At 45.4% G+C, this 16791-nt stretch overlaps 1 protein-coding gene across 5 annotated transcripts in view; it reads left to right on the forward strand.

The window, feature by feature from the left end:
- The window catches only part of CREB3L2 (cAMP responsive element binding protein 3 like 2), a 205600-nt gene that overhangs the window by 173465 nt on the left and 15344 nt on the right, over window positions 1-16791 (forward strand). For all 5 annotated transcript variants that reach the window (XM_019750571.2, XM_019750558.2, XM_019750564.2 and 2 more), the window contains 6 exons: window positions 1473-1648; window positions 3068-3155; window positions 7540-7724; window positions 9777-9923; window positions 10935-10993; window positions 12294-12362. In XM_019750571.2, the coding sequence (XP_019606130.1) occupies window positions 1473-1648; window positions 3068-3155; window positions 7540-7724; window positions 9777-9923; window positions 10935-10993; window positions 12294-12362 (724 nt within the window). The remainder of the gene's footprint in view (window positions 1-1472; window positions 1649-3067; window positions 3156-7539; window positions 7725-9776; window positions 9924-10934; window positions 10994-12293; window positions 12363-16791) is intronic.

Genomic DNA, 16791 nt, shown 5'->3' on the forward strand with positions numbered 1-16791 from the left:
TCATCGTGAACCAACAGAAGTCTTGTCCATCTTTATTTTACTTCAGGAAATAAATTGGGACTGGGGTGATGAAGTCAATTATAGATTGGATTTAGGGGAAGATCATTTTCCTTTGTGAAGCTGAATCTAACTTTTTCCTGTGTTGGAAGGAAGTTATTTATGAAATACTGTTTTAATAACTGTGAACTTTAGTTCTTAGCTTCTGTGCCCGCTCTCCCCTACCCTTAGCAGTAATGAATGATTTCCATGTACCTTTCCATGGCAAAACTTGAGCCCCATTCTCGACTTTCTCGACTGTGAAATCATTTCATAATGTGAATGACTTTTGCCTCCGTTATAGTAATGGTTCACTGAGCATGTGGGTTGTGTGTTTACGTGTCTTCATAAAACAAGGGAGCATATCTTTGCTCGATTGTCACCTCATTTTGGTAAAACTGGGATTAGGTACAGAATGCTGACTCTTGGGGCACTCTGGCTTGTTTTTTCTTGTTCTGCACCTGTTTGCAATCTCTGTCTTTTCCTTTCCTGCCCCCTCCCTCCTTTTCCAGGGCTGTGCAGAGGTACTAGCTCTGAAGTGTCTCGGTAAGAGGCACACGGTACAGGCTCCTAGATGAATGTGCATTAAAGGAGAGAGATGCCTCTTTCTGTTCTGTCTTGTTGCTTTCTTGCTATTCCCCAGACCTCGTGATAACCACGAAAGCCGGTGGCAAGCCAAGTCCCAAACTTGCTGAGATCCAGCCCTTTTCTCTAGATGAGTATGTGGTCCATTTCAGCAGGTGTCCACCCACTCCGAAGTTTCCCAGGGGCCTAAGTAACATTCTGACAAGCCTACGTCCGGTGTAAGGCATAAGTGGGGTCCTAGGAAAACAGACGAGGACAAAAGACAGGGAGTGAGAAGAAAGAAAAACGAAAATGAATCACTGTCCGTTGGGAGAGGGCTGGAGATACCTCCTAACTATTGTCTTTGGTCCTCTCTCCTGAGACCGTTGTTGCGAACCATATGCTTTGTTCTTTCTTATTTTTCAGTGTATTTATTTATTTATTTATCTACCTACCTATTTATTTATTTTTGAATAGATAACGCATGAACTTGGTTTGAAAACCAAAAAGTATGAAACATGACACACTGAAATTCCCTCTCCTCTCCTATTCCCCAACCACCCAGCCTCCTTCCTGCCTGTGCAGGAAGCCAAGTTTCTCTCTTTGATATGTATCCTTCCAGAGTTTCTTTAGGCAAACTTACACTCCAGTGAATACAAGTACAGATTCTTACTTTGCCATTCATTTCTTTATCCATGTATCTCCTCTCTCACATCCTCATTTTATTTCCTTTTAGTCTATTCTCAATAATTCTTTGTTGGAGTTTTTTTTTCTTTTTTTCTTTTTTTAAGGAGAAAGATCAGTCGTCCTTTGTTTTGCGTATGCCTGATGCCCTGAACACGTTCACATGCGTGCTTGTCGTTTTCCCACAGATGAAGCAGAAAGTGAGAAATGGTACCTGTCGACGGACTTTGCTTCAACAACCATCAAGACAGAGCCGATTACGGATGAGCCAGCCCCGGGACTTGTTCCCTCTGTCACTCTGACCATCACAGCCATCTCCACCCCTTTTGAAAAGGAGGAACCTCCTCTGGAAATGAACACTGGGGTATACTCAATTTTCTCCCATATAAACCGATTGGATCAAAAGATATAGATCTTCATTCTCCAATAAGGCATTTCATCTTTTTGGAGCTAGGGGCTGTGTATGTGTGAGGATAACTATGTGTGTGTGTATGTGTATACGTGTGCCTCTATCAAGGATATGTTGATGGGGTGGTGTCAGCATTAATTATATCACCTCCTTTCAAGGCATTGTCCCAAAAAAATTGGTAGCAAGTCTGATTTCTTTTTTCTCTCTAATTGCTAATACAAAAACAGGAAAACAAAATATAGATGGGTATCCATGGTGAAGAATTGTTTTTCCATAGGATTGATTTTTAAGCCAGTGGAAAGGGAGTGGTGAAGATGACCACGTAATCCACGTCTTTCAGTGCCGTGGCTTCCGGGACTGCCAGTTCCTGTGTAATATTTTACTTTCCTAGTGCTGTGCTGACTTTTCTGACCCAATTTCAGGGACTTCCCTTGGTCAATGCTGACAACAAGTAGAATTTTGTCTACTCTCTGGGTATTTCCAGTGTCTGCTGATGGACCAGAATCATATTGTGCATTTCCTCACAGATGTTGGCAGCAGGTCCTCACTTCCCTTAAGTGAAACCTTCCGGTGATAAACAGTGACTCCACTGACACGCTTTCAGTCAGATCTCCTCTGAGCAAGGTGTGGCTGTCTACCTGTTCAGGACAAAGCAGCACAGAAGCAGTAGAGCCACCCCCCGTTTCGTGGCTCCCTCATTCTTAGCTCTTTACGTTCCGTCTTCGAGAAGATGAGGGATTAGACAGAGAGCGTCTGCCACTGCCCTCTAGAACTCCTGGCTCAGTAACTACTCGAGTCTCTTCATTGGACTGTCTTTCTAGAGTATGTGGTTGTCTCCTTGCTCCACAGATTTTAGTTCAGCTGATTTTTAAGTATCAAATAGGAAGGTCAGGGTCACGGCCTTGCACCCTGGGTATGGACCAGATGCCTTTTCTCCTTTCCCTACTGAGTAGTTGATGCTTTGAGGGCATCAGCCATCAGGAAGCCTGGGCAGAATGGATGAGGTGCGCTTCATGCGGTGTCCGCTACGGGACAGGCTGGTGCGGGCCTGTGGCCCTTTCATAGCATGCCAGACTATTCTATGATGAAAACTGCCTTTCTATTACCATAAAGACCACAGAAAGGAGCGCTCATAAGTGAGCCCGGGGTTTTTAATTTTAGAATTTTGAGAGTTCCATCAGCTGTAATGCCAGGGTTGGAGACAAGAGGGAGGTGAAGAACTAAACCCCCTCCCTGTCAAAGAAGCAGCCTCAGCCGGGTCCGGAGAAGCAGGGCGGCCCTGAGAGGAATGCACAGGTGACAAATAGCTCCCCTGGGTGTTTTGTCTGGGTTGTTACTGACTTTTAAAAACGGTGTTTGAATTTCTTCCTTTAGGTTGATTCCTCGTGCCAGACAATTATTCCTAAGATTAAGCTGGAGCCTCATGAAGTGGATCAGTTTCTAAACTTCTCTCCTAAAGAAGGTCTGTCTCCTCTCCCTGCGTCCCTTTGGGTTACCATGTATCTGGAGAGAAAGGGAATCTGGGAGAAGGTGCTGGGGTTAGTTGGTCCCACAGGTAGCTTGCTTGCTTCATGAAATAGCTCTGTTCTTAAAAACCTTGGTTGTACATACAAATTTCAAAAGTTAAACTTTATTTTCCCATATATGTACAGGCTTAATTTCCAGCTAAATCTTTCACCCTCCCTTTACTCCTAGCCAGGGTGATTTTTGAAAACCTTTATAGACTGGTACAACTTAGGTGCTGACGAGTAAGAGAACTGCCATCCTCATGCCACCCTGGTGGGAAGCTGTGACTATAGCCCAGCTCCCTGCACTGGAGTGCAGCTCAGTAGAGGCCAATAAGCAGACTTCCCCAGAGGCACTAGCTGTTTAAGTAAAGTGAATTCACAATTTATCTGTCTCGGCGATTCAGTGGGTTTTTTAATTTATTAAATGTATTGGGGTGATATTGGTTAGTAAAATTACGTAGGTTTCTAGTGTACATTTCTATAATACATCATCTATATATTGCATGGTGTATTCACCACCCAGAGTCAGATTCAGTGTTTTTAAAGGTTGGTTTTTGGATAGCAGCAGTTGCAAGGAGCCTCGTAACTATCTGTAATGTCCATGTGTCTCATGGGCTTCTTGTCATCCATTTAGAACTCAGTAATGTCATACTTGAAATTGTCATCCTTCCACTTTTGTCTCCTCAGTGTTAGTGTCTTTATGACCTGTCCTTCTTGTTCTCATAGGAAGCCCAGAGTTAGGAATCCTGAATGCAGTGCCTTGGTCTCATGGGGTCAGTGAAGGTCTCTCCACCTTGTTTATTTAGGGCCTCCTCATCTTAATTCTGTGCCTTCAGCCTTTCTGCAAGGATACACAAAGATAGTTTATTAGTGGGGTCAGCCAATCAGAAGTTCGTATGTACATTTGCCACAGAAAAGGTATGTGTGCTGTAGTGTGTACTTCATCTATGTATAAGCAGTTCTCATGGAAACATGGTTGACCTTCATTCCACTAGAAACTAACTCAGGATTTGATTGTGACCATTTAAATCGGGGTTGGCATTTGCCTTTGTTATCTGTAAAAAAAAAAGGATTAAATTTAAAACAATAATACTGACTAGAATCCATATTGAGACAATATTTCTTTGCAGTGAGTGATATACATTCATGCCTTTGAGCTTTATGTACTGCTGTAAAGTAATTGCTTTCATTTTTACGACACCAATTATTACTATCAAGTCCACGTTGCTTTTTAAATTTATGTGGCAATATGCTTCAGAATGTGTCGTAACTGTACCTGTGAATCCCACAGTGGCTTCAGACTCTGGGGTCACTGGAGGAGAAGTGTCTCAAGAGTAAACAGCAGTCCTTCCTCGTTATCCTAGACAAACAGAGATCAGGAAACTCAATATCCTTGAATGCCTCAGAGCTTCTAGGCAGAGGAGCTTGTTGTCCCAGCCCTTTTGGTAACCGAAGATCGGCATTTCACATGATATTTAGAAATCTGATACCGAGGCACCTGTGGCCAGGTCAGTAACTCTTCATAGGTAGGAAAGAGGAGGTTCAAGTTTGTCTCACTTTTCGTTTTTCTTTCTTTCTTCTTCTTTTTTTTTTTTAATGGGGCACCCTTTGCTTGGAAAGGAGAAAAGTATTAGAATAATTTGGGCCGTGCCAAGTGAAAGGGGCAAGTAAGCTCGAAGTATTCTTGGTTTCTTCTCCAGGTAACAGCACAGCGTGGCAGACAGAGGGAGACCTTAATGGGTTAGTCTGCTCCTAGTTTTTTTAATTTTAATTTTAATTTTTTTTTTTTTTTTACCATTGGTGAAAGATAAACTGAGGCATATTTTACATTTTGAGTTTATCTGAGCCAAAATTGATTGGAATTGGGCAGCACCCAACTGGAAGTTGTTTAGGAGCGCTTACTGATGGGAGGCCCGGGAGAGACTTAGAGAGAAGAGATGGAAGCAAAGTAAGGAAATCATGGCTGGCTTTAGCTTAAAGCCTGCTTGGCATTTGTGATTGATGGCCCTTAGCGTTTTGATTTCATAACCTCGAGGCATTCACAGGCTTAGGTTTTGGTTTGCTTTACATAGGCTGCCAAGGCATTAGAGCCTCCTCAGTCTAATGGCCTCTGTGTTGAATTTATTTAGCACCATAAAGTGCCATAGGTATTCATGGCTTTGGGAAAACCTTTGCTGACCCTCTCAGGACTCCTTCTCTGTAGGTGAGCACACATTTAAGATGTGTACCTACCCTCCTTAGATGTCTGGAGCCGTTGGCAGGGGTGTTGGCAATAGAGGTATATTAGATTGTTCTAGAATGTTCTTGAGCTCTGAGAGTGCCTATAGACACTAAAAGACGCTGGGAGCTCTTTTTGGCAAGATTTTGGCAGAGAAAAATCGAAGCATCTAGCGAAAAGCAGCATGTTACAAAAGGAAAGAGAAGGGTTCGAGTGAGAGAAAGAGAATTAAGAGAGAGAGAAAGAAAAAGACGTTTGTGCTGTGAGTGGGGGGTGGGACTGTGTCAGAAAGGGGTGGCTGAGTGGGACATCGCCTGTTACCTCAGATATTCGGGTATTTCAGTAGGAGGGAGAGCTACCTGGTTGCTGCTTGTCACCTCCCAAGGCAGCTCTGGGTGGGGTCATTTTTCTCAGGTGAGTAGTTGTGCTTCAGGAAGACCCTTCCCATCGACACAATGCTGGGCAGTCTATAGTTGAAGAAGAGGAGAAGGCCGAGGTCTCTCCATGGCCCTGTAACGTAAGAAACATCCAAACCTGTAGAGAATTTTTATGACTTTACTTGAGTCAAATTGAAGACAATTGCCAGGCAACAAAATCTCAACAGCTTGAGAAAATGCTCCGGACAAGGGCAGTTTTGCAGCTTATTTTATACATGAGAATCAACGGAGGAGACGAAAGGAGGGTTGCATGAAGTCCATTGGCGGTAGGTTAAGGAGGTGGGAGGAAGCATAGCAGGGCAATCTCCAGGGTTGGATAAGAGGCCAAATGGAGAAACAGGCTTCCTTTACATTGGCGGGTGCAGGATAGTTAATAGCACAGAGAGATGCTATGGGGGCAACGAGATAACAGTGAGGGCTTCTGTGGTCTTGTGCTGGTGGTTGTGCCTTTGAGGAAAAGGAACTTACTCTGACATGTCAAAGGTACGTGACCTTAGATGCATGAGAACAGTGGACAGGGCTCACTTAGGGGAAAGACTGACCTTTGCTGAGGAAGCTGTGGGCCTGGGATGTGACTACCCGCTACGACCTGCCCAGTTAGGAATTTGTGATCAGACCCTTCTGGGTGGTGACTTTTGGTCACGTGGCTTGTCAGGCCTGCCGTGTGGCTCCCCCCGCCTCCCCCACTTCCCCGAGCCTGTCAGGTCTGCATAGCCACTTCTCCGTTCACAGTCCCTTCCAGCTCCCTGGCCAAAGAAGCCGAGGTGTGGGTGAGATACCCAGGAGCTGTGCCTAGTTCAGAGCCACTGTACTAAGGATGGTGTTGCGGGGGGGGGGGGGGAATGAAAGGCCTACCAAGGTTATGTCCCTTGGCTTAGTAACAGCAGCTGGCTCTCCAAGTGTGTTAGCACAGTGGGAAGACCCACCCCCACCATTCAGCAAAAGGAGTGAGACCCCTGAGTTCTGTTGTCAGGTTGAACTCAGAGTGGATTCTCCCTTCAGGAGCCCATCCCTGCTGCCCTGGAGATGCCTGATTGATACTGATTGAGGCTCACGGACCCTGCAGAGTGTCTGCCTCCCTGAGGACTGGCGAGGGACACTGGGGGACTTCCCAGGAGAAAGCCCCCCCCCCATTTATTTTCCATTGCCTAGTTATCTGTCTTCACATGGGTTTAGAACTTTCTGAATGAAGAATGCCTGGCATCTCGCCTACGGGCCCTACCATGCACATTCCTCCAGAAACAAATGAGCTTTTCTCAAACCCTTGTGGGCTCCCTGGTTTTGCTTTTTTTTTTTTAAGATCATAATATATTCACATAGTTTACAAGTTCAACTATAGCAACGGCACACCATGAATAGTGAAAAGTGATGCCAGCACTTTCCCTGTCTACCTTAATTTCCCCCGCCATAATTTTTTGTAATTTCTTGTATATTTTTCCAGTGTTTCTTTGTGCAGATACAAGCAAATACAACTCTGCATTCCCTTTCTCTCCTTTTTCATAGGAAAGGAAGGCTCCTGTACACACTGTTCTGTACTTTGATTTTCCCTCCCCCCTCTTAACAGTGCATCTGGGAGATCTTTCCATCTCAGTTCACGGAGATTTCTCCTTCATTTGTCCAGTCGTCTCCCAAGTCTCTCCTTTGTTGCTGTCTGATGCATGAAATCTGCTTTCTTTTCCTCAGCCTCCGTGGACCACCTGCACCTACCGCCCACCCCTCCCAGCAGCCACAGCAGTGACTCGGAGGGCAGCCTGAGCCCCAACCCGCGTCTGCACCCCTTCGGCCTGCCTCAGACCCACAGCCCAGCCAGAGCCGTGGTGCGGGCCCCCTCCACCCTTTCCAGCTCTCCCCTTCTCACGGCGCCCCATGTAAGTCTTCACCAGCGTCTCTGGATGTGAACCCTTTCCCTTCTGTCACTTGGAGCTTCACCCAGAGTGGGTATTATTCAGGGCCACTTGATTTTTATTCTTGTAAGGAAGTCTTAGGTTTAAAACAGGGTGATAACGCTCTTAACATTTTAAAGCACTTCCTGTGATCTCACCGTGTGAACACAATTCTTTTCCTATCTCAGTGCACACTTCCGGTTTTATTCACAAGTTTATTTTACATAACTATAAGCATGAGGAGTAAAAACGTGTTCTTTTTCTCCTCAAAATTATAGCACAAATATTTACCACCAATTTAGGGGAGTCTTATAACCTACAATAGGAAATAACTTAATATTTATTTATTGGAAATAATTTTTAAATAAGCAATCTTGGATGAATTTGAAAATCTCTGCAATTAAACGCTTTGATGTCTAACACTTAAAAATACAATTTAGCTCTTTTTTTGTTGGTGGTACAACTCTTAACCCTGTGACAGGTTAGAAGTCACGTGCCATCCATCGTTCATCCCTGACATATATAAGGGCACCATTTTCCAAATAAAAAATAGAGCTAGATAATTAACTTCTTATTATTCTGAGGAATTAATTGATTTCTATGAAATCTTAAAAGGTATAAATTATAATCAACTAACTGAATTTATAATGTCATGTAGAGAAAGTGTGAATGAAATGAGATACAAAAACTCTGTAAGAACCATCTATGAACATAACTTTGAAGCTGAATTCGGTCAGTCCCAGAAAGTTCTAGCTCTGTGACCACATTCTTTGATATCGCCATTACTGAGGGTTAGTATTAACTCTTCCCACTCTGTCTTTACCTTGTTAACTCTTAACTTGACGCTTCAATTACTAGAATGGCTGTCATCCTATATATCTGGTCTCCTCCCACAGTTTATTCATTCTACCCAGTCATGGAGGAAATCGTTCCAAGGTCACCCCCTTCTCAACAACTGTGTTGTGTTTCTCTATTACCCGTTGGTGTCAAGCCCTATACTCTGTATTAGGTGCCTCCATCCTCTGCAGTTTCAAGAACTCGTTACCCACTCTAGGCTGAGTAGTATTAGGTTGGTGGAAAAGTAATTGCGGTTTTAAAGGTTAAAAATGATATCTTCACTTTTCAACATACTGCGTTTTGCTTAAAACGCCCTCTTCTCTCATGTAAACCATCTCCTTTCTTTCAGGAGGCCCAATTCAAGTCTTATCTTCTGTCCTAAGCCTTCCCTTACCATACAAACTCAGACAAGTATTCTTTTTCTTCAAATTGTTAGTGCACCTTGAGTTGACATTACCGTTTACTGTTTAATTGCTTTTATCCTTTCATGTGTATCAATTCAGTCTCAGCTTCGATCATAAGCTATGTGAAAGATGGAGTTTTGAACCCTCCATGGCGTCTAGCATGGAGCAAATATGCAATCGGTCCTCAGTTTGTTTGACTGATTAGAAATAACGTTATGGGTTACATGAGATGAGCGACAGTTCTCGTCTTCAATGATGGTCAATCTGGGACTGTACGGAAGCCAGAAACTGCCATGGAAAGTTCCTGCAGCTGTAGCCCTGGGAGCCCTGTCCCGTTAGCAGTAGGTGGACAAGAAGTGACCCCTAGTGCCTAGAGAGCATCTTGCAAAACTGCTTTTGCAGGAGAACAACAAAGCTCTTTCCCACAAACAGAGAGCCACGTGAATCCTTCCTCACCCCAAGGCCGGAAATCTCTAGGAATGTGGGAAATGAATTCTGTATGTTTACTTTTGATGCTTTAGCTAGTACTGTACTTTCTGGGAAATAACGGGTGGAGGTTTCCTTACCTTCCCCTTGAATTACAATCCTTGGGTTATAACACTCACACGAGAGTGTCTTCTCCATCTTTACTTCTACTTCTGAGCACCTGTTTCTCACCAAAAGCAGATGGGGCATCCTTTTTTCTCAGCCGTTTGCAGGATATTATAACAGGTATCTTCTCACCCCCTCAGGAGGTGTGGCTTCCTTGTGCCCAGCTGTTCTTCTCTGACCCTTTTCTGCTCCTTGGTCTGCACAGAAACTGCAGGGGTCAGGCCCACTGGTCCTGACAGAAGAGGAGAAGAGGACCCTGATCGCCGAGGGCTATCCCATCCCCACCAAATTGCCCTTAACAAAATCAGAGGAGAAGGCCCTGAAGAAAATCCGGAGGAAAATTAAGAATAAGGTGAGCCTTTCAAATCTAGATACTTCTGCGAGCAGAGATGGTGAGCAGAATCCAGCCTGTGTGCCCTCCCTCTCTTCCCATTGGCCAGCACTGGCCCGTCCCGTGATGGGGACTGAAGCTCAGCCCTTGGCCAGGAGCAAAGCACTGTCACCACGTGCCTTGTCTTCCTCCCGCCCCTCCACCCATCTTCTGGGTCAAGGGCCTCCCAATTTGGGTGTGTACATTCCTTGGTGCCCAAGATGATTCATTCATGGGTGGGAAGAAAATATTACAACTCCCATTTAAATTATTGTTTTAAAAAGTCTCAGCCTTTTAACTTTCTGTTTTATGATGCACACCAGATTTCCCTCTAATAAGCCTAGTATATAATTTATAAATAAAAAAATTATAAATACATCCTAGGTGCTTGCTTAATTTTTTTTTTCTTGATTAGAGTTTTTTTTATTAAAAAAAATAAATTCTGCAGACCATTGTTCTATGTACCTGGGTCTAGCAGTCTCCTGGTCGTAGGCCCCCAGAGTGCGTGCGGATCAGGGGTGGTGAGGCCCAGGGGCATGGCTAAGGCGTGGGCAGAGCAGGAGGCAGGAGGCAGAGAGAGGAAGAAAGAAAGAGCTTCTCCATCCACGTGCAGAACCACCAGCAAATTCATATATGATGAAGCCCTGCTGTCTTAGTTTATAGAGTAGAGTTGAGCCTACTGCGGTCCACGGGGTTGAAATCATTTCTCTAAGACCATACTGATGGTTTGTGACCCACTTGTTCTGTTCTGACCCCTGGCCCACTGTCCTTCCCACTGGGGCCTAGTTTGATGGGAAGTAGATGAGAGCATAGGCCGGTGGAAACCAGGCAGGTGACAAGTAGATGAGCCAGCAGGTTACACATGAGGAGTGGCCAAAAGTGAGCAGGGCTTTCACGATTTCCGTGCTCATGGCCTGCGCGCTTCCATTTACACATAACTGGCTTATTGATGTGAACTGGAACGTAATCCTTTCTTCTCCCCTTGTATCTCAGATTTCTGCCCAGGAAAGTAGGAGAAAGAAGAAAGAATACATGGACAGCTTGGAGAAAAAGTAAGCCTCCTGCCAAACTGGTTGTGTGTATTGGGCAATATACAGAGAGAAATGGGAGTGTGCAAAAGCCTCTGCTTTCCATGAGAAGCAGTTCAGGTGCTGGGTCTGGCTACCAGCAAAGCCCATTGGTTTATCAGCTGTGTTTTGCCTGCCACCTAGTGGTTTTTAGAGGGTAAGCTTATAAGGATGGCAAGAAGTAAAAAGTCCATTCAATCTTAGGCATTTGCACCACACCATTTTCAACCAAACGTCCTTGAGTCCTTAAAGGCTTCCTTTCAAACAAGTACAAAAATGAACATTCATGCCCGTTCCTGGAAGTCCTCAGGGGAGAGGCCCTGTTTCAGCTGAAAGGAGCATTGCTGGTTAATCAGTTCCCATCAGCCACACTCCCTCGCACCCTAGAGAAAGCAAAGGGGGAATGAAATTGAATCAGGCTGGCATTCGTCATTTTCTGTGCACTGTAATTCATACTACAGGCTAGTGTTCCCCAAAACAATTGAAGGCAACTTTTCGCTCTTCTGAAAAGCCTGAAATATAAGGAGGGCTGTTGGAAAAATATGAGGTAAATACAATATTGCCCCGGCCCTAGAAAATAGTTCTCCAGCTGACAAACTAATACCATTTTTAGATGGGAATGAGGCCCTAGGTCCAGAAATGAATCTTCCTGTGTATCGGGGAAGAGTGGCTGGTTCTTGAAATGCCTACTGAAAGTTAGTGCTTCTACCTCCTGATTTAGGGATTGGTAAATTAGTACTAAATAGTTCCATTCTGTTCCATCATTTTCTATAGGCATCCAGGGTCAAGATGTTTCTATGAAACTCTCTTTATGGCCTCTTTGGGGCATGCATGCTCCAGCGCCTGGATTCCATGTCTTGAGGTCCTAGGTTCTTGTTGTCCCCTCTTGCCCCACCCTGACCCCCGTGGCTTTCTTAGTCCTTCTGGCCAAGTGTACAGCTGGCAGCCCCCAGCCCGCAGCAGTATAGAGAGAAGTGTGGTGGGCATTGCGAGTGGTAGGGAAGAGGTGAGAGAAAACAAGATTAGAACACCTGCAAAATTTATAGTTTGGGCCATGCCTAGTCATTTTCCATATTGAGGCACTTGTGACTCAACTCTTTCTTTATTCTTCTGTCTCCTCACCCTTCTTCCTGACTCAGGTTGGGCCAAGCTTTCCCCCTCACCTCCCTGGAGCAGCTGATTCCTTGTCTTCTCTCTTTGATCCCCACCTACCTCTCCCTGAGCTCCTGGCTTAGTGTTTGCTCGACTGAAAAAACCAATTGTCTTCTTTCTCTCCACTCTGTAGGGTGGAGTCTTGTTCGACTGAGAACTTGGAGCTTCGGAAGAAGGTCGAGGTTCTGGAGAACACTAATAGGTTAGTGTTGCCAGAGCGAGGAGCTGACCAAACCGCCTGATGGAAGGTGGGGAAAGAGGGGGGCAGATCCAGGACCAGAGCTGGGAGGGAAGTGGAGGAGATCACACGGAAAGTGTAGTTGTGCCGCGATGCTCAGGACGGCTGTCCTCCACCCACCTGTTCCTGCCACACGCACACACACACGGTACACACACGTGCACACCCACATACACACATGTGCACACACCCATGCACAGGCATGTTCTTTACGTTTCCGAAATACGTGGGGTTGATCAAGAGGCTGATTCGGACAAGGGCTGTGACAAGGGGGTTCAGGAAGAGGCTTGGAGGAAAATAAAGTCAATAATCTTGATTCTCCTGAAAAGGACATCAAACTTTAGAGGTGGGCAGGGAGGCACTGGCCACATCACTGCATTGTCACCCAATTTTAGTACGAAATGGTGTTTATTAGCAGGAAAAAAAAAAGAAAATCAAGGGTTTTTTTAATTACGGGTTTTAAAAATGAATTAATTAACTGATTAATTAATTACATTTCAAACCCATTTTGAAATATAACTAAAGGACAGAGTGAGTTAATGTGTTCCTCTAGTACTTCCTGTGCCAGGCAGTGTTTTCAGCACTTGACAGATATTAACTCACTTAACCTTCCAACAGCCGCGTGAGGTGGTCTTATAACCATCCCTACGATATCGAGAAGGTTAACTGAGACTCAGAAAGGTTGGGTGATTTGCCCAAGGTCACACAGTAGAGCTGCACTGAATGCAGGCGCTCTGACTCTGGAGCCTGCATAGAGGAGCACTGACCACATTGAGCCTTACTCCTGGGTCCTATGCAAGAGAAAAGGGTTAATGTCTAGGGTTAAGAGACGGGCAGTTGGGGAGTTTCAACCAGAATGTGTGTGTTTGTGTGTGTACATGGTGCATACCCTATGCTTTGAAAGTAAAGTATTCGTTAGGGGATCCTGATGCCCTTAGTTGTTACAGATCTGACGATTCTAGCCGAGGAAAATGGACTTTTAGGCAAGGAAAATGTTGATTAATCATTTTAAGGCTTAGCAGTAATGCCTGCTAACAATTCTGCACACGCTGAAGGATCAGGTTAAATCTTATTTGCATGTCATTTGATAATAACATTAAATTTGGCTCCCATTTCGTAAGTCTTCATGGTTTGTAGCTGAAACAGCAGACTGATCTAGTTGTAAGTTAAAACTCCCATCAGTGGGACTATTGGAGGTTGTGACCCCACTGAATTTCCCTCTGCATTTCTGGGAACGTGTGCTCGGATAGCCGGCCAAGCAGAGTCGCCTCAAGTGCTCCGTAGACAGACTGCAGATGTAAGTAAACACCACCATCTCCATGTGGCATCACCTTGATGCCCTGAGGCAAAGGAGACGTTTCCAGCACCACTTTAGGGTTCTGGTTTCACGGTCGCATTTGGCCATTAGTCTCCTGAGACTTCATGCCTTCTTATCTTCGCTTTCACTCCTGCCAGAGTGGTTCTCTGGCTCCTGACCGCGTGACAGAGTCTGTATCCATCTATTTAGCATCCGAAGCAGATAGGAGTTCCCACTCCCATCCTAGCATTTTCTGCTGTGGAAGCCTGGTGTTCATGAGTGGGGTCAAGTCCAGACCATGGTTTGGCGAAAGGGGAAGAGGAATCTATCCAAGATAACCGTGGAGTTTGGTCCAGGTTGGGTCATGTCTTGGGGTTTTAGGTGCCATGTCGTCCTGTAGCCACACAGGGGCAGCAGAGGCTCAGCACAGGCTGTGCGGGGAGCAGTGGGTGCTCGCAGTGAAGGGCCTTTCCTCCCCTCCACGCCCAACAAACTATCATAGTTTTTAAACTTAAAACAAAAACGAAAACAAAAAACCAACACATGCCATTATAGACAAAATTAGAAAATTCAGTTAAATTTTTTTAAAAAGTCGCCATGTTTTTACCCAGAGATATGTCTGCATTTTGGAATGTTTTATACGTATGTATGTTATACATACCCTTTTGTTAAGAAAATTTTCCATTTAACAAAATACTCTGGCCATATTTTCATGTCAATAAATACATTTCCACAGAATCCTTATTTCTCTCAGAGTTTGGTAAAGAGCTGCCATGTTTCCCCAAAAATGAGACCAGGTCTTATATTAAGTTTTGCTCCAAAAGACGCATGAGGGCTTATGTTCAGGGGACGTCACCCTGAAAAATCACGCTAGGGCTTATCTTCCGGTGAGGTCTTATTGTCGGGGAAACACGGTATCCTCTGAGGAACTTTGACATAAAGCACATCTGATACCATGTGACAACAGTCCGTGTTCTTCCAAATGTTTTTATCTTGTTAAATAATGGCCACAGTTATGTTGATATGATATGAATTATTATACAATGTGCGGTATGGGAACATATGGCGTATTTGAGTTTGGGGTCAGCATATCTCATGTTCTTCTCTGAGAGTCAGGGGTGATGTTCCTTATGTCGTCTTTACTGACTTATCCCAGTCATTTCACCTCCCAGCATCTCCACTGACGAGAAAACGTGTCTCATGACACTGGTCTCTGCTGTGTCCCCCACTGTCAGGAGCCTCTGCTGTGAGTCCTCCCAGGGACCCTGTGTGTGTTCTCCCACTTCTTCTCCCTCTTCAAAACTTACCTCTCCTCGTAGGCAAACCTTTCATGGTGTAATGGCCGACAGTTGATTCCTCTGTGATCTTCCCACAGATAATCTTTTCATGGAGCTCCTAGGGTTATAATTTCTAAGTCGAGCAGCTTTTAATGCGTTCTGGCTCAAGAGGTCAAGAAATGAAAGCAGAGCTGCTGTTGCCTCAGGGAAGGCGGGCCTGCGTTCCTCCTCCCGGCTTCTTCCCCTTCTCCTCCCACTCCCCCACTAGCTAAAGTGACTGTGACGTAAGCCTTGGTCGTCTCCCGCCCTAAACCAGTCTCGATGAGTTGGTGTTTTGGGCGTGTGGTAAGGGGAGACTTCTGGACTCTTTCCTCATGTCTCATCGTGGAAGGGACCCAGTGTTTGAACTAAGTACAGGGCTGGGCCTCATGAACACACACCTGTGTTTGTGTTGCTGCTCGTGCTTCTTGTATCCTTGTTCTTTGGAGGTAGCCGGACAGAGGTCAAAGTGACTGCTACGCGTGAACAGGACCCTGGTCACCAGAAGAGGGTGGGACGCCTTGGGTGCCATTGTTTCATAGGGCATGATGTGTCGGGAAAGGCGAGCGGGTATTTCAGCCTTGATGAAATGAAAGAAAAACGATCCCTCTTCACATTGTGCTCTTTCTGTGCTGAACCCCATAAGGGCCTTTTCCATCCCGAGGAAAACGAGGACTCAGATCCGAGTCAATCCTGCCTCTTTCGGTTTGGACTGCTTTCAGCAGCAGCCGCCTGGCATAGTCTATGTTTCTAGGTGAAAAGACCCTTTGATCTGAATTCAGAAAACTGGAAGAGGGTGGAGACAGGAGAGGCGAGGAAGACGTCCTCTGAACCCTTCTGCAGCCTTACGGGAGCCTCTGGAGCAGAGCAGTGTGACGGCACCTTCACACTTCCTTTGCTAAAGGGATCCACTAATTGCGTGATGTGTGAGATGCGAGAGAGATGGTTTCCCAGGGGGCCCTCCTTCCTGCGCTCAATCAGGAAATACATTTTCACTTACAAGGTGTAGGCGAGGGCCCGTGGCTGCTGAGGAACCTCCTGGCTTCCTTGCTTACCACTCACCTCTCAGCTGCAGGCTTTGGGCCCTGCAGGGCTCTCATTCCTGAGACACCCCGTTGGTCCCCCTTTATATCTGTTTCTTCTGCACACGTAAGTGACACGCATTCACTGCCCCACCCAGCAGTGTTAGATAGTTGGGACTCAGTGTGCTCCATTCATTTTTTTATTTTGCGGTGAGGCCCCCTCGAGCCCTGATTTGTAGAATTGCAGGAGCCTAGACTTGAAGTGCAATTTAGAGATAATCTTATTTAACTTCTAATAACTGGGAAACTGAGGCCCAGTAAATTTAAGGCTCATCCAAACATTTAGAGGCAGAATGGGGACTAGAACTCAGCTGCTTACTTTTTAAAGCGGTCCTTACCTTGGGTTCACATCTGCCCCTTTGAGGACCACTGCCTTCCCCCAGCACCGAGCCAGCTTTAGACCTGAACGAGACGGCCTTGCTTTCCACCCCATGTTTTAGGGGACCCTGCTCTGGCTCTCCTCCAGCCACACCCCTCCCCATGGGATGGGCAGCAGGATCAAGGGGATGGTCGAGCCAGAGCTCTCACCCTTCCTCTTCAGATGTAGCCTTGCATCCCAGACACTGGAATTCTACCCAAAGGGTCTTAGTCCATGAACAACCCTCATAACCTAATAAAATATCATAAACAAAGGAATACTTATTGAAAGGTGAGGAGTTTAGTGGGACACGATTGTCTTTTGTATGTGTCACACTTGA

The sequence above is a fragment of the Rhinolophus sinicus genome, linkage group LG11, assembly GCF_036562045.2.
Source record: "Rhinolophus sinicus isolate RSC01 linkage group LG11, ASM3656204v1, whole genome shotgun sequence".
Lineage (NCBI taxonomy): Eukaryota > Metazoa > Chordata > Mammalia > Chiroptera > Rhinolophidae > Rhinolophus > Rhinolophus sinicus.